Source organism: Cyprinodon tularosa, unplaced genomic scaffold, assembly GCF_016077235.1.
Source record: "Cyprinodon tularosa strain WSP-4 unplaced genomic scaffold, ASM1607723v1 ctg270, whole genome shotgun sequence".
Lineage (NCBI taxonomy): Eukaryota > Metazoa > Chordata > Actinopteri > Cyprinodontiformes > Cyprinodontidae > Cyprinodon > Cyprinodon tularosa.
The window spans coordinates 1248961-1265923 of NW_024038975.1; the positions used below are offsets into that span (position 1 = coordinate 1248961).

Here is a 16963-nt window from a genome sequence, read left to right on the forward strand (position 1 = left end):
GTTAAAATTTGGGCAAACAGGACTCAATTATACACTTTTCAAAATTCAAAAGCATAATACTGTACTGGCAAATGTGACTGTGGAAAATATTAAACAATAGAACTTGTTATACTGGAATGTCATAAATATGAAAGCGCGAGAAGATATATGAGGAATGAGTTTGATTGCATTAATAAAAAGATAAATTTACTAGATATTTTGAGGAAGAATTTGGGGAATAAACATATACAAATAATTATTAGATTTTTAAAGAAAACTAAATTATTTAATAGAATTTGAGTATAGAGAGGGTGAATGTGTGTATAATATAGACGGGTAGAATGTAAAGTTATGTATAAGTATGCAGTTTTGTTTTTTCCCTTAGAAATTATTTATATGATTATTAAGTAGATAGTCCATCACAAACCACACACCATACCAGTAAGTGGCGGTAATGCTACTAAATGTTTTTTGCCTAACGCCAATAAACCCAAGAAGAAGAAGAAGATAATTTTTTTTTTTTTTTTTTATATTGACCAAAGAATTATTTATTTACATTTTCAAGTAGGAATCTAGTAGGAAGCTATGGAAGCCTGTTCCCGCGTCTCTGTAAAGAAAAAAATAAATATCTCACTATAATGAGATAGTAACTCAATATAATGAGATAGTATCTCAATATAATTAAATACTATCTCAATATAATGAGATAGTATCTCATTATAATTAAATACTATTTGGGCAATTATATTGGGCCATTATATTGAATTAGCATCTATAGTCAAAACTGGACTGAACCAATTTGAAATGGGGGTTCAACTACCACAGTCTCCAAATGTGCTGAGCCTGTGTATACTATCTTATTATAATGAGATACTATGTCATTATAATGAGATACGTTTCTCCGGCCTTCATAAAACGGGCTTCCATAGGAATCTCCACTTTTCTTTCTTACATAAAAAAAAGAGAAGACAACATATATACAGGAGATCAACTTAACTATTGCAAGGCAACAGAAATTAATTAATAAATAACAGGCAGTAATTTCCCACTCAATCAAACATACAAAACTGAAAAATAAATAAATAACTTAAAAAAGACAGCCTCATTCTGCAACAAGACAGTTCCTAACATCAGTGTTTTGTCAACCCTGGTCCTCAAGGCACACTGCTCTGCATGTTTTGGATGTTTCTGAGCTTCAGCACACCTGATTCAGATGATTGCAGTTCAGCAAAAATAATCTGCTATCAATTCATAACAAGTGTGTGGAAGCTGGGAAACATCTAAAACATGCAGGGCAGTGTGCCCTGAGGACCAGTGTTAAAAAAAACACTGCCTTACATCACGTTAACGGAAACAAAACAGTCGGTGAGAGAAACAAAAATGCAAATCTCCAGAAGATGGCAGCAGCTGACTGGCGGGAAACGCAAAGGAAGCAGAAAATCTTCGACCCGGAAACAAATTACGTTAACGACAGCTGCTAAATGGATTTTTTTTCCTATAGTGATTGATAAATGTTATTTAATAGGATTTTAACATTGGCAACCTCTCATATTGTCAGCATCTCTGTGGAATGGTGAGACTTTATTATACATTATGCTGATTACAGAAAGGAAAGAAAGTAATGGCGGAAACTGTTTCACTTTCCGTTTTACTGTTTAACATCTTTAGTCTGCTGGAGACTGAGCTGCAAAGCCTGAGGGTTTCAGCATAACGGTGGCTCTCATTTAATAAATCCTTTAATTTATAGGGACCACTGGCTTTTTTTCTCTAACCTAATCCACTGTTTTTTGTTTTTGTTTTTTGATTCAAGATATGATTGACTTTACTGTACAGCCCGTTAATTTGGAAACTCCCGCCAATTGTCTTCTTGATATTATTAGTTTAGTGCCTGCTTAATTTTTTATTTCATTCAGTTTTATATTATCAGCACAGCTGTTATAGTTTAAGCTGCTTTATTTAGCATCATTCTTCTCATCTCTCCCTCTGTAAATTCGTGTTTTTATAAATGCACACCTTATCACCATAAGATTATGGTCTTTGCTCAAAGTCTTTATATTTATTTATAGGTTCTATTTGCACATGTCTTTTGCTTGTTTTTTTGTTTTAATCTGTAAACAGATTTCTGTTTTTCTCATGATTTGGGCTGCAAATGGATTTATTTTAGGTTCATTTTAAGGAAAGAAAGATAATTCTGTCTCTAACAGAAATAACAGTATTTATGCTCACTAGGAAGAAAAAAATCTCAAACTAAAAGACATATAAAATAAATTATATTCTTCAACATAATTACATACATTTAAAATAAAGTAAATACTTCACAACAAGAATATAAACATTTCTTTAGTTTCAGTCAAGATTGACTGCATTCTATGTTAAACATTCATTAATTTTCAAATGTTGATTAATATTAAGATTTGTAATGTCATTATGAACATCTTAATGTATTTATTTCCTTTAAATAAGAAGTTCTTTTGCTTTAATGCATAAAAAGTCAATTTCCTAGACCTGGAATTGTTGCTTCCAGTATTTTGGAAAATTAGCTTTCATTGAATTTCATTCAACTGTGATTGTTCAGATTTTATATTGATAATGATATAAATATTTCTCGCCAAGGAAGACATAGTTACCCTGATTTAGAAATAAAAGTATGGCAAATTGAAAAATCAGTTCTTTTGTTTATTTTATTTTGGTTTTAATATTTAAGGTCTTAGTTAGTTGTATTACCTTGCAAAAGGTTTTGAAACCACTCCTAAAATTAGCAAATTCCACCCACAAACCTAACTGGTTTAGTCTGCAGTTTTTTGGGATATATTAAAGGTATAGTGGAGGATCTTCGCGATTTTTAAAAAAACAACCGCCCTCTCCACTTAACGAAAAAAAAAGGCACATGCACGACCCTGTACCCGCTCCCGCGAGGGAACATGCATGAGCCGATTTCTCTTCATGCACGCTCTGTTTAAAAGTTTCTGTTTGCATTTTCATATAAGCTTTTTATTTTCCCACTATGTTAGACTCACCACCGGTAGTGCAAATGGGGACAAGCACGTAGGACGGCCTTGCATAAACATATCACCAGAATGATTGACAATTAGGAGGACCACTTATTTTGATGATCCACCCAGATAAAGAACATCCTCCACTATACCTATAAAACAGAGAATATTGATGAAATGGATAGGGACGGTTTTTAAATACACTGAAAGCTATGGCATGCATTTCCATACCGACCCATGTAGTCAGATAAAATCCATAGCAAATCACCTAATCTTTAGATGGACCCGTTCTGAAGAAGGTGTCATTCTGAACTGGCTATATTCCACGTCTTTATAGTGATTAAGAAGACAGCAAAGCCATACAAAGGACACAAGACGGATGGAGGAAAAACTCCGGAGATTATATTAAGCACATCATTTTTGCTGTGAAACACGACGGTGGGAGCATCATGCTGGGAGGATAATTTTCTTTATCTGGGACAGCTATATGGGAAGGGAAAATTGATAGATTCAAAGTTAAACGGGCCTACAAAAAAGAGCCTGTTAAAGACTGTTAAAGCATAGAGAAGTGGGTTAAAGTTCACCTTCTTATTGTTAAAGTTTGCCGATGTAGGGAGGTAACAAAATCTGAAAGAGCTCAATGATTCCTATCAATTTGTATGGCTCTGTAAGGACCTGGTCATAGATTTTAAGCCATATGGAAAATGACAAAATGCAAAAATCAGTCCCCTTATTTATATCTGAAATGTAAAACTAGAGATAAATAATTTTTTTCCCATTAATTTTATTAGATTCTTAATGAATAGATCTACCTCTCCTTTCATATTTCCTTCTCTTGTTCCAGTTTTTCTTTCCATCCTGTGAGAGCGCCCTGCTACCGCATCCTCACTCAGCAGGTGGTACGTTTGGTCAGGGTTCACTGCACTTCTCTTACTCAATTTACAATGCTCACGTTTTTTCTTCTGCTCACATTTCTTGCTCACACAGGGAAAAACCCATTCACGTCTGATGTCATCCCTGCATAAAAGGAAGAGAGGGACGCCTCACACGGAGGCAGAGCAGAGCAGCAAGGAGAAGAAACTACAAGGCCTTCAGAATTGTCTGGAAAAAGGTAAAATATTTAACACTTTGGCTCTGGAAGTAAATTCAATTCAAAATGTGTTGCTTCTATGGATTACAGGGGTCAAAATGACTAAAAAGCTGCTGCTGGATGTGGACTGTGGTGTAGACGATGCTCAGGCCATTATGCTGGCCTTGGGGGACCCCAATGTACAGATCCTGGGCATCACCTGCGTGCACGGAAACACCACAGTGGAAAACGTGTGCAAGAATGTGCTGCGGGTTCTTCAGGCCTGCAGAAAATTGGAGGTGGGTCCAGAAATTCTTTGAATGAAATGTTCAGTCTTTCTTTTTATGTAGATGGTAAACAGAAATCTGTGTGCTAAAACTCAACATGATAGACTTAAGTAAAATTAGTGGCAGAATAACTACTTTAAGATTGCATTTTAACAAAGGAATAGAGGAATAAATAATTTGAGAAGCTGCTCTGCTGTTCTCTTACATTAAACTCTTGTTAACATCTGAACTTTATCCGGCGCACCAGAGCTGCCCATACCAGCTTTTTTTTAGCTGCAAGACGTATCTTAGTTTGTACTGTTAAATAAAAACAAACTTTAGAAGGTTAGATATTTGCTTCTAGAAATTCAGATCTGCATTTAAAGTGTTACATTTCTGAATTGTCCTTCATAGTGTTCTTCCTTATTGTGTTAGCATTTATTGGCCTCATGTGAAAAGTCAGCATGTTTTAATTTATCTGCCTAACAATGAGTTCCTCAAGTCTCGTGATTTAGAGAAAGAGGTGGACAACAAGTGCCCCTGGTTTAGAGGATGAGTTGTGTTCATTCTGTACATGTCGTTATTGCACAACTTCCTTACTGAGCAGTCAGTATGTTAAACAGTAGAGAGGACTTATACACATTAAACTTTCAGGATGATGAATTTTGTCATGTGACATCAAGGGTCTTGGCATGCTGAGAGGAAGACGATAATGATTGTTGTTAATACGAGTATTAGGATTACTATTATTATTATATATATGTATATGTGTTTATATAAATCTGGTTTAAATGGAAGAAATAGGCCATAAAAAATGTTTAAAAGCCGCAAGCAATTGAAATAAAGATGTTGTGCTATATGCAGCAAGTTGATACAGCTACATAGTTGTGGCAGTATCACCCTGTGAGGATGATTTTCTTCCACATGGAGTTAAAATCCTGGAAAATATAGAAAGCCTGGACTCTGTGGGAGGCTAATCACCATTCAGTATGAAAACGACCTGAAACTTACCAGCAGAGGTACGATTAAGGGTTTATATCAAAGCATATTTATTAGTCAGTTTGACCCGGTAAAAGCATAAATCGACATCTAATTCAAAATCTGCTGTAAACTGCTGTTCATACATGCCCTCTGTCTTTTTCTGAGCTGACATTGTTTTGTAAAGAAAAATTGAGAAAAGCCTTTATTTTGTGGCAAACTGCTGTCAGCTGCGAAGTTAACAGTGGTTCTAAACACTCTGAAATCCTTCCCCAATTTGATCCGGCACCTAAAAAGGGGTTAAAATATGACAAAGTGTAAGAACAAAAAGATGCTAGCTGTTTTTTTTTTTTTTGTTTTTTTTTGCAAACTAAGCTGTTTTTTTTTTTTTATTAGTGTAGAATGCCTGTAGTTGTCACATGGGGAACTAAAAAGATCCAAAAAGTCCAGAGGCGGAGCTTTCTGCAAACATTGTGGGAAAACTTCTGAACTTCTCAGAACTTTTCTGTTTGTTTAAAGTCACTAAAATGTGACCCTGTGTTAATCTGAGGACATTTCCTAAAAAGTTCCTTATTAGCAAAGTCTTTGCTGTCAAACTATGTGGTATGGTTTAGAAATGATATTGCATCACAGCAGAGTTTCATGTGGTCGACTTGATCTATTGAATCATGCTATTTGTTTCGTTGTCTAGATTCCAGTGTTTAAAGGTGCTGATAAGCCCATCCTTGGGAACAGCCTCAGTGGAGGGAACTTCCACGGTGAGGATGGCCTAGGAGACGCGCCTGACCCCGGTGCTCCTGGTCTGGACCTGATTCAGGAAGAGAACGCTGTGTCGGCTTTGATCAGAATTGTCAACGAGAATCCCGGAGAGGTGAGACATGGAGAAGGGCTGAACTGTACTGAAGTCTTTTCTGCATAATGCTTAATCTGTGTGCGTCTCCCAGGTGTGTCTGGTTGCCACGGCACCCCTCACCAACTTGGCTCTGGCTGTGAGGATGGATCCATCTCTGCCGGGCAAACTCAAAGGGCTCTACATCATGGGGGGGAACACGGAGTGTGAGTGAAACACAGATAGCTTCTAGATTAAAGGAGGGGATCTTTACTAAAGAAAAAGGGACACAGATAGAAGATATTTCTATTCGAAGTAAAAAGACTCCCATATAATATCTCTCACTTACTAAACTACAGAACCATAAAAAAAAAAGTACCGTATTTTCACGACTATAAGGCGCACATAAACGTCTTTTTTTCCCCTCAAAATGTGCGGTGCGCCCTTTGGTGCGGTGCGCCCTATGTGTGTTGCAACTGCGACTTTTGAGACCACCTCATTGAGGAGATGATGAAAGAGTGGCTGAATGTAAGGAGAAAAGGGGTTTTTTTTTTCACTCATCACCACACCATCGCTGTTAATCTGACTTCATGCGTGCCCATCTCACAGCTGATGTGAAAAACATGGTGAAACAAATTAATGCTGTGCTCGCTGTGAACCGGACGCAGCAGGTGCAGCAGAAGCAGCAGAAGCAGCGAGTTTACATGCAAAGTCAACGGTTGACGAGCGTATAGACGCAGCAAAAGGTCCCGCAGCGCGTTTTGAGCAGCAGGCGCAGCGAGTCGGGAGCGCGCCCCCAACGCGTTGCTGCTGCTCGAGATGGAAAAAAATTGAAGTTTTGCTGCTGGAAGCGCCGCATCAACGAATCAGAGAAGCTGATCTGGGAGCTGACAGCGAGACAGACACATCGCTCTGATGACATATGATATTAAAGCAAATGAAAGGGCTGGATGGATGAGGAGATGATGAAAGCGTGGCTGAGGCAGGTGTATGTGAGGAGACCAGGTGGTTTTTTCCACGCATCACCATCGCTTTTAATATGTGACTCCATGCGTGCCCATCTCACAGCTGATGTGAAAAACATGGTGAAAAAAAATAAACGCTGTGCTCGCCGTTATCTCGGGGGTCTGACAAAGGAACTTCCACCGCTCGACATCGGTGTGAACCGGCCGTTCAAAGTAAGGCTGCGAGCGGCGTGGGAGTGATGGATGACAGACTGAGATCACAGTTTCAGGATAAGTGGAAGGCAGCGCCGGGCAAGTTACGCCACCGTTTGCGGATGGATTGTAGATGCTTGGACTAACGTGTCTGCTGGCTCTGTTGTTCAAGCTTTCGCAAAAGCCGGCATTATTTCTGAGGAGCCGCGCTGCACGGAAAGTGACTCTGACAGCGAAGAATGGGAAATTGGCATGTCTGATTTAGCGCAGCTGTTTAATTTAGAAACAGAGGATGATGACTTTGATGGGTTTGATTAACACTTTGTAATAAATACATGAATAAAGCACAAACATACTCAGTTTTGCTCCCGGTCTATTTTTCTACCTGAAAACTTAATTCAACAGCAGCCTCTGGGCGCGTCTCCTCCTCTTCACCGCGGCGGCTGGCAGGTGTTTTTTCATCTAAATAATCTAAATCTTGCAGCTATATTTGCTGTGATCAGTGGGAATAAAGTAGTTTTAATATGTTTTTAAGTGAGAAAGTCCACCTGAAAACTTAATAATTGCAGTCAGTTCATCCAGATTATCTATTTCTGTCGGAGGCGCTCAGACCGCCACATACCAGCGGTGCGCCGACAGTAGAAATCCCTTCATCAGCAGCCTCTAGGCTGGGCAGCCTCCGGGTTCACCGCGGCTGCTGGCAGGTGTTTTTCATCTAAATAATTTAAACTGCAGGCACCAGGATACCGGTAATAAAAGCGAACATATTCTGTCGGCAGGTTTCAGGATTTTAAGTTAATTTAGGAGTGATCACAGCGCTGTCATCTGCGATGTGTCTGTCTCACGGCCAGCTCCCAGGTTTGATTAATACTTTGTAATAAATACATGAATAAAGCACAGTCATACTCAGTTTTGCCCCCGCTGTATTTTTAATACGCAGTAGAGCTATTTAAAGGTAGTAGAGGACATGTACCTGTATATAAAAAACGCGCCCTATAGTCCGGTGCGCCTTATGTGTGTGTTAAATACAGAAATGGCACACAAAACTGAGACTTCGCCTTTTAGTACTGTGCGCCTTATGGTCGTGAAAATACGGTATTTGTACATTCAGATTTTTGTGCTTTTGAATTATTTGGCCCACCTCAGTATTTTGGATTATCAAACAAATTTGAATCTGAAGAGGAGAAAATATAAAGAGCAGTTTGAATGGATAATTTAGTTCATTAGGATAAATTCCAGCCCCGTATTCTGAATCATGAAATACGATTAGCAGAATATTTTTAATAACTATCTGAAGCAACACCAAGATAGACAACTGCCAGACATTTATAAGAAAAATCAAATTATATAGGACCTGTCCAACAATATGGGGTAGGCTAAAAGATTTCAGATGGCAACACATCAGGACAACACCTCTTTATCAATGTACATTTCCATTATGGAGTGTGAAAGTCATGCCTCTGAATCTGAACAGGTTATCTGGCTGTAGGAACGCTGCTTCACATTGATCACCGACCTAAGCAGCAGAGATGTCCAGAATGAGGTTTAAAATAATGAAAAAAAGACCAAAAAATTGATCTTTTTACTGCAGATTTGGTGTAAAGACCGCTGGATTTCCCTTCAAACTGGGGAGATGTGATCATAAAATGGATTTTAAACTAACTGCTCTGATACCAGATACTGGAAACAACAGAGCTTCTGTTGGATTACATAAAGCTATTTTAAAGAATAATTTGTCCGTTTGATCTGCTTTGAAACTGAATCATTTTTAACTCGGAGGTTTTTAATCTGTATATCAGATTATAAACACTATAAAAACGGAAAGCTGAAGTCAGTAGTTTTCATTATTTAAACCAAAATGTCGTATCTTATCCATGTATTTTTATGTAAACACTGATATTTAGTGTAAGGCGCTGGGCGTCAATTGGTGTTTGCAATCAAGAATTGTGTTGTTTTCAGTAAACATGGCCTCCAGAGGACCATTAACGGTTAATGAAGGAACCACAACATTGATCATATCAGCCAGTAGTGCATGTTTGGCGTCTTCCCAGCAGGAATGGCTATCTTAAGTTCAGAGTTCATCCAAAACCTACCTTCATTTCTCCTGGTTGGTTTCTAACCCATTTTGTCTGATTTGACTTTTTTATTTTTTATGGTGAAAACATGGCAAAGGAAATTAGGGCCAAAACAATTAATCGGATTAATCGTGATTAATCAATTATTGAAATAAACGTCAACTAATTTAGTAATTGATTAATCATCAACTGGAGTATAGATACTCTAAAACATGCCTTTAGCTGACAGAAAACTCACAGAGCAGTAATTATACCAAAATTGTAAAAAAAAAATATAAACATTTTGCATTTGAGATACAGAAAACCCACATTTTTCTTCAATATGATCCATTCAGATCTCCTCAAGAGGAAAACCTTTAGTTTCGCCTGATTTAATTTCTATTAATCGACAGTTTAATTGATTTGCAAAATAATTGTTAGTTGCAGCCCTAAAGGAAATTCTGTCCCTGAAAACAAACTATGCAGGTTCCTGTAAGGTCTGCTGCAGGGGAAACGCACTGTTAAAAATACTGCAGGACTTTAAACAGGAGCTGCATACAGGGCCATGTATTCATACAATGAACAGGTTGGTTCGGATGGGTTTTCTCTAAATAGACTAAATGTTTACCTGAGAAACATTTACCGTATGTGTTTAAAACAGTTAAAAATAAGAGAAATCTGTTTGAGGGTCAGACACCTTTATAGCATTGCGATCTTGTCCCACCAGTGAGCTCAGAAATAACCAAACTTTCTGTACTTTTAGTTACAAATTCAAAGTTTAGAAAGGATTATATCTCATATAACATAATCAACACAATTCCCTTTGATCTATTTTATATAGTACCATGGTAGGAGCAGTACACGTCCTGTACTGTTCCAGGCATTTGGTGGTGGAATCACATGAAATAAAAAAAAAATATCAATATTTAATTAATAGAACTTTCACTGAATAATGATAATATTTCCAAACGTTATAGAAATACATACAGCTCAGACTGAGGAGAGTCTCTCTAATTAATTATCCTTTAAAAGGCCACTGATGTAGCTCAGTTAACTGTAGGATGGGTCTGCAGAGAGGCCGGGGTCACAGCTGGGTAAAATAATACCCGCCTTTGAATATAGCCCAAAGGGTCCGACCTCAGTCAGCTCTCCACATTCCCTCAGAGCCTGCATGCTGTTTGAAGCTCTGCCTTTCATCTCACATGCAAGCTGCTGAACGCCCTTAAAACTATTCATACCCTACATGATCCGACATTTGACTGATTTTAATTGCAAACATGAGATGATTAAACATGTCCAAATAACACATTTTTTATTTTAGTTTTTTTTACTGTGAGAGTATTTTTTTCTTATTTGCCCTCACATTGTATTCCTCTGTCCTTCAGCTCGAGGAAACATCACAGTGTGTGCAGAGTTTAACTTTGCTGCAGATCCAGAGGCTGCGTACGTGGTGCTGAATGATTTCCAGTGTCCCACTTATCTGGCCTGCTGGGAGTTTACCTGCTACAGCCAGCTGCCATGGGTAAGGCTCATTTTCGACATATTCAATGATTTAAAAAATAAAAATCTACTGATCCTTATTAGGTTGTGGGTCTAATTTGTTTCTTACTGGATCATATTTGATCGGTTTGATTTGACCGAATAACTGCAAAGTTTCTTGTGCAACTTTCATGCTACACAGTAAAATTATATCAAGTTTCTTGCTTTTCTAGACACTGATATTTAGAGTTTTGGAAATGTACAAATATTGTATATTAATGTTTACTTAAAGTATCTCTAAAAGTTATAGATGATGATTTGTATATAGAGGAATGCAAGTGTAAAAAACAGTGATTACCAGCAATGAAGTATTGATACATTTCAGCTTAATGAAGAAGTTTTATAGCCTATAGGCAGAAGCTGTTATTGTGGTTTAATAAAAAAAAATTGTATTAACTTAGAATTTCACATAACTAGTGATCAAAAGGTATTCAGTGCAATTCATTTTATTTATATAGGACTAATTTGCAACATATGTCATTTCAAGGCACTTTATAGAGCAGTTCATTAAAATCATACAGTCAGATTGGTAAAAAGTTTTTGGTTTTAAGTACGAAGCTGACTGCATCAAGTCATTGACTTTGCTGGATTTGCTCCCCCTGTATTAGCATGTAGCCACGGTGAACGTTAATCTGCATTGTGTCGTCGACTCTGCAGCAATCTCTCACATCGACCATGCATGCAGCGACAGCGAAGAGGAAAAATTATCTTTTAACAGGAAGGAACCTCCAGCAGAACCAAGCTCAGTGTCTGCTCCTTTCTGCAGGGCTCAAATGGACAGAAACAGACATATAACAGAAACAGGGCAGCTGTGCTCCATAATTAACCTTTAACGCCTCTAGTCAGTGCACATCTGCTAATCACCAGTGGATGTTTTTTTTAGTTAATATTTTTTTAGATTAGAATTACCTGCTGCAGAATGGAGTGTTATAGTAGCTTTAACAGATGCTTAAACGTACTGAGGATCAGTAAAATGGTGCATTTTAAGCAGCAGCTTATGGCTGCTTGTTATTGAAGCCAGGTGCAATGATGTCCTCATGCTGCTTCTTCATTAAAGGCAAACGCCATTTTTTTTCCATTGAGCCCCTGATTTTACGTTATTACGTCATGTTCTACTCACCCATATTGTTTTTGTGTCATTTGGAGCCGTTCTGAAGATATTCCGTTAGGTTATATCCAAGTAACTTCTTCCTATGGGCAACGACTTGAAGGCACAAACTAAACTGTTCATAATTTATCATTTATGGTACTCCAGCATTCATAACATGTAGGCGAATCACTGTCCCCCAGACATCCGCGGTTATATTTTTTATATTTATATCTTTTGACAACGAAACGGCGCGTGTATCCCTTTAAGGTTTTGCTCTTTCTGAATAAATAAAAAATAGATATTTAACATAAAAACTGCAGTAGTGTTTTTCCAGTATTGCTGGTACATTCTTTTTCATTATTTTTTCATTACTTTCACTTTTTTATTTATCTATTAACTTTTTTTAAATCAAAATTCTTAAAGAGAATTGGAACTTTTTTGTAGGATGACATCTTTGCCACATTATTTATTATGACCGGTAAATGCTGCAGTTTGTCCTTATTTTCATTTCTTCAGGAGTTTTGTGACACCTGGTTGGGTCAGGACAGCGACAAGGCTCGCTTCATGGCGAAAATCTTCCGCCACAGTATGGAGGAGGCGAAGAAAGAGAGTACGCAGAACGAGTGTCTGGGTTGCACGGGATTTGTATCCTGTGACTCCTACGCCATGGCGGCCGCCATGGATGACTCGTTCATCACAGAAAGCGATCAGTACCCGGTCAGCGTTGAACTGACGGGGACTTACACCAGAGGAATGATGATCGTGGACACTTTGGGGCTGCTGAAGAAAACGCATAAAGCTGTTATTATGAAGAAGGTGGACATGGAAAAGTTCAAAAAGATGATGATGGCGGCTTTGAAATGACAAACACACATGGAGTGAACTCAGGTCCTCAGGTTCAGACTGGGTAACAACAACACAGCAATGCAAATAAGAATAGAAAGAGTAAAGCGTCACCTTCAAAAAGCTTGAACCCATTTATGGAGGCTTAGGTCCCCGACACAAAGGTCAGCAGTTCAAAACGCCGCCCAGTGAGCTTTGCTGCATGTCTTCCCCCTCTTTCCAAACACATTTCCTGTCTACCTACTACTGAAAAAAATAAACATAAAAAATAAAGGCCACTAGTGCCTAAGATATTAAAGAGAGAAACCTGCCATGAAGGATCAAACCCTCAGTCTGTCACTTTTTATGCAGAAAAAACCTTTCAGTTCATCAGCAAACTTTGAGGGCCTCCACTGATATATCTGTTAATTCTGAGACTAACAGGTTTGTTATGGTAGAATTATTTATGCTACCAGTATGAGGCTTAATGGAGGTGAAATACAGGAAACGGATAATGTAATATCACAATAGAGAAATTCACTAACCCATCCCATTGGGGAGCAGTGGGCTGCCACTGGAAGCACTGGAGCAGCATTCTGCTTGCCTTGAAGCTGGACATGAGGAGTAAAAAAAACAAAGGGCCAAAATGAAGCCAAGTATATCATGAAGGAATTAGCTTGATATTGTCCCATTAAATGACTAGCAAAACGTTTTTTTTTTTTTTAATACAATGGATAATTAAATAAACTGTTTAGTTTATTGTATTATGGAATTGAATATTTATTTCATACTATAAATAAATTTAGTCCTGTCCGCTGCACAGCACAGCTATTTCAGGCATCAAAGACTTAAATGTTTGGAAACCTGGGTCAGACATTAATATTTTATTATGAGATATTTTACACATGCGATACATTAAATCCATCTTTCTTTCCTTTCATCTGAGGCTGGGTTGCAGAGGTAACAGGACTGAGAGGTAAACTCAGCTCCTCTTACTAGCAGCAGTCTCCAGCTTTGGGGAATCTTAAGTACTTTCTAGTGCTAAAGGGAGATTCAGTCTATCAGGCGATGTTTTACGGTGATTCGGAGCCCAGCCACCCTTTTAGCAGCTCACTCTTTGGTTATGATCCACATTTCATGGTAGTTGTTTTATGTTTAAAGTGTAGACTGGCTGGAGAACCAAGAGCTCCTCTTTTTGTCTCAGCATCCACTCATCGCTGCAGACCTGTTTCTGCCTGGAGAAATCAAGCCGCCTGACCTCCAACCTGGAGGCAGCTGTCCACCAACACTGACTAGTATTAAAAACAGTTCGCTGACAACAGTTTTTATTTTTGTTTGTTTGCTTGTTTTATGGGAATCTTTGAAGTAAAACTGCTTGATGAGGTTCCTTAGGGTCAGTTGGGGATCATCTGACCTCCATTTGTGCCTAAAAGAAAACCATCTTCAGAACATTTTCCATTTTAAGTACATGAAATGTTTTTTTATGTGACATTTTATAAATGAGGAGTGTTACCAACTCAATTGTCACTACCTCTCCTGGTAGCTTAGGAGGAAAACGTAATAACTTTCTTAGATTCAGGTGTGATTTATCAACCCCCCACCCCGCTATGAGTTTTTCATAGTGAAGCTTATGTAATTTCTTTTAAACTGATTCTCGTAAATCATTTATCTCTAGTGTGCAGAAAAAGGAACAACTATTTTTGATTAGATTTTGACTAATATCATAGAGAAACCAAGCTTTTCCATCTGCTTTAGCTTTTTCATGTAACGAAGGGAGGAGGATGTTGAAGCAGGTCTGCTTTGGTACAAAATTCTAATCTCTCTTAGATTTGATGATGATGAGGCTCAAGTTATTATTCTTCAATCATCTTTTGCTGCTCAATGCTAGAAAAGAATTTGTAAGTCATCCTTTTTTCTACTGTTATTTTTTTTTTTTGTAAATGAATAGATATTTTTAAAATAATCATACTGTATATATATGCTAACACATGTATGAAGTATACAGAGAGAAAATACAAGTTCCTGTTCTTGTTATTTAAAGTATTTGCTCTAATCTGGGGTTTGACTGTTTACTAGTTGTCTGTTTATTGTGATGACCTGTAAAAAAATATCTGTATCTTGAAAGGAAGTTTTAATAAAACACGATTATCCTCCTCATCAACATGGAGATTTGTGTGTTAAACTGGAGGAGCTCCCCTTTGTGAAAAGGTGAGATATTTTTTTGTTATTGTAAAGAAAATGCTTTAAAACACATCCAGTTGTATATTTTTCTCTAAGAAATGCTGAGATACATATTTATTTCATGTGTATTGCTCTCAAAAGTTTACATTTTGTTGTAAATCCATTGGACTCTTGTTTTGTTTTAAGCTTTAGTTTTTTTTTTCCTATACTTGATCTTTAACAAATTAACCTCATCCTGTCAGCTTTGATTTATTTTCAAGTTGGTTCCACTGACTTTAGTTTGATTTGTACTGTTTTATCTCTCTTCTATTATATATTAATTTATCCTATTTACTCACTATAAAAGTTTTCACTCAGTCTGTTTCTCTCTCAAGGCTACACATTTCCCTGCAGGCTGGTGTTTGTAGACCAGACATAGCTTCTTCCCATAACAAATCAGGTTCTTTCTCAAGGTTTATTCATAACATGTTACTGTTAACCAAAGTGTGTGTAATTTGTTATGACTGACTACTTTCCATTGTTGTAAGTAAGTGGGAACGAACGCTGCTCAGGCAGAACAGAGCAGAATGATGTGTCATTCGGGCTGTATGATGACTGTTCTCTCTTTGCAAAGATATTTAATAAATGTGCCGACTGAGTGAAATCCATCGATCTCCGTTTATTTAACTAGGATGAATATTTGAATACTTTTTTCCCATGACAGTACATTCATTTTCTTGACATGGTGATACCTGCTGTACTGTGAAATGGCATTTCTAGATTATATTACATAATCATAATATTACATTTGAATCCTTAACCCATAAAACAATGTTAACATCTCACAAAATAACTTAAATACGAACCTGACCTCTGCCACTTGTAGAATCACTTTGGCTGAACCTTTATAATTTGAGCAAGTTCAAGCTGTAGTAAGAAATAAAATATTAATGTTAGCAGTCTGGATGGGTGTAAAACAAACTATTCTAGATTAAAATTCTGAGGCTTTGGGACTCCACAGAACGACAGCAGGAGCTTTTATCCACAGATGAAGAAAATTTTATTCTGACACACATCAAAGAACTTCAACTTTTATCGACTGTTTTGACCACTAATAAAAGATTTCATTTCAGATTTGAACACTGATTTTTGATCAAAAGCATGTTTGACAATGTTTTGTTTTTTTCCCCACACCTTTTCTGACTTTCTGACTGATATATTACAATTTCACTCTATGCTTATGGCTTCCATAAAGTGATTAAATAATACCTGGGTCTAACCATGATCCATATAAGCTTCTGGGAAGGCTATTCATACAAAGATGCATATATATGTATAAACACCAAACATCACAAACACATTAGCTGCTATCCAGACCTAATTGACCAATAATTACCCCCAAATGCACTAACATTTGGTTCATAATTGGAAAGGTTTATCGAAAAACAGGCACAATTTGGAGGAGAGACGGGTGCACTGTAAACACATGATTTATTAATTTGATTTATCTGATTATTTTAATCATAAAGCATATGATTTTTTATTTAAAAAGGTTCTGCTTTAAATAATCTGTACTTAACAAAAAACACATGACTGCTTTCTGAAAATTTCCTAAAAGCCCATGAGAGGAAGAAGGAAAGCCTTTATCTGTGTTGTGCTGTGACAGACACAATAGTGCTGGCTGCAGCAGAAACAAGGCCACTCTAACCCTCTAACTAAAGACAGGAGGCTTCAGACTCAGGACATTTCTAGGAGTGTGCAGGTACTGAACAAAGATCATGCAAATTGACCTTTGCTCCTTATAACAGCTTCTTTTAACGGATCTGGATTTAACTTTACTGTACTGAAAAATACTGATATACAGACTTTGATTGAAAATTTTGAATCTGCAGCAATGATTCATTGTGTTTTTTACAGCCTATCTTAAAAGTACAATACACACTAATTAAGAGTGAGATTATTAATTAACCTTTTTCCTTCTCTTTCATAACTTCCTTTATGTAGCCGGCTCCTGATTCTGCTGTTTT

At 37.3% G+C, this 16963-nt stretch overlaps 1 protein-coding gene across 2 annotated transcripts; it reads left to right on the forward strand.

Moving 5' to 3' along the window:
* Positions 1–1433: 1433 nt before the first annotated feature.
* On the forward strand, positions 1434–13122 carry LOC119786357 (inosine-uridine preferring nucleoside hydrolase-like). Of its 2 annotated transcripts, XM_038289645.1 has the most exons (8): positions 1434–1552; positions 3817–3871; positions 3960–4083; positions 4153–4340; positions 5977–6156; positions 6230–6341; positions 10711–10847; positions 12471–13122. In XM_038289645.1, exons 1-8 carry the CDS (start codon positions 1491–1493, stop codon positions 12816–12818), a joined length of 1206 nt encoding a protein of 401 aa, XP_038145573.1. In that variant the 5' UTR covers positions 1434–1490; the 3' UTR covers positions 12819–13122. The 2 variants fall into 2 exon arrangements, with proteins under 2 accessions (XP_038145573.1, XP_038145574.1); XM_038289646.1 differs by lacking the exon at positions 3817–3871 and having other exon boundaries at positions 1466–1552.
* The last annotated feature ends 3841 nt before the right edge of the window (positions 13123–16963 follow it).

Bases quoted from the DNA above. Each gene is read 5' to 3' on its own strand.
- LOC119786357 (XM_038289645.1), top strand. From the start codon at position 1,491: ATGTTATTTAATAGGATTTTAACATTGGCAACCTCTCATATTGTCAGC. The intron at 4,341-5,976 runs GTGGGTCCAGAA...TTCGTTGTCTAG, and splicing joins AGGCCTGCAGAAAATTGGAG to ATTCCAGTGTTTAAAGGTGC. The intron at 10,848-12,470 runs GTAAGGCTCATT...TCATTTCTTCAG, and splicing joins GCTACAGCCAGCTGCCATGG to GAGTTTTGTGACACCTGGTT.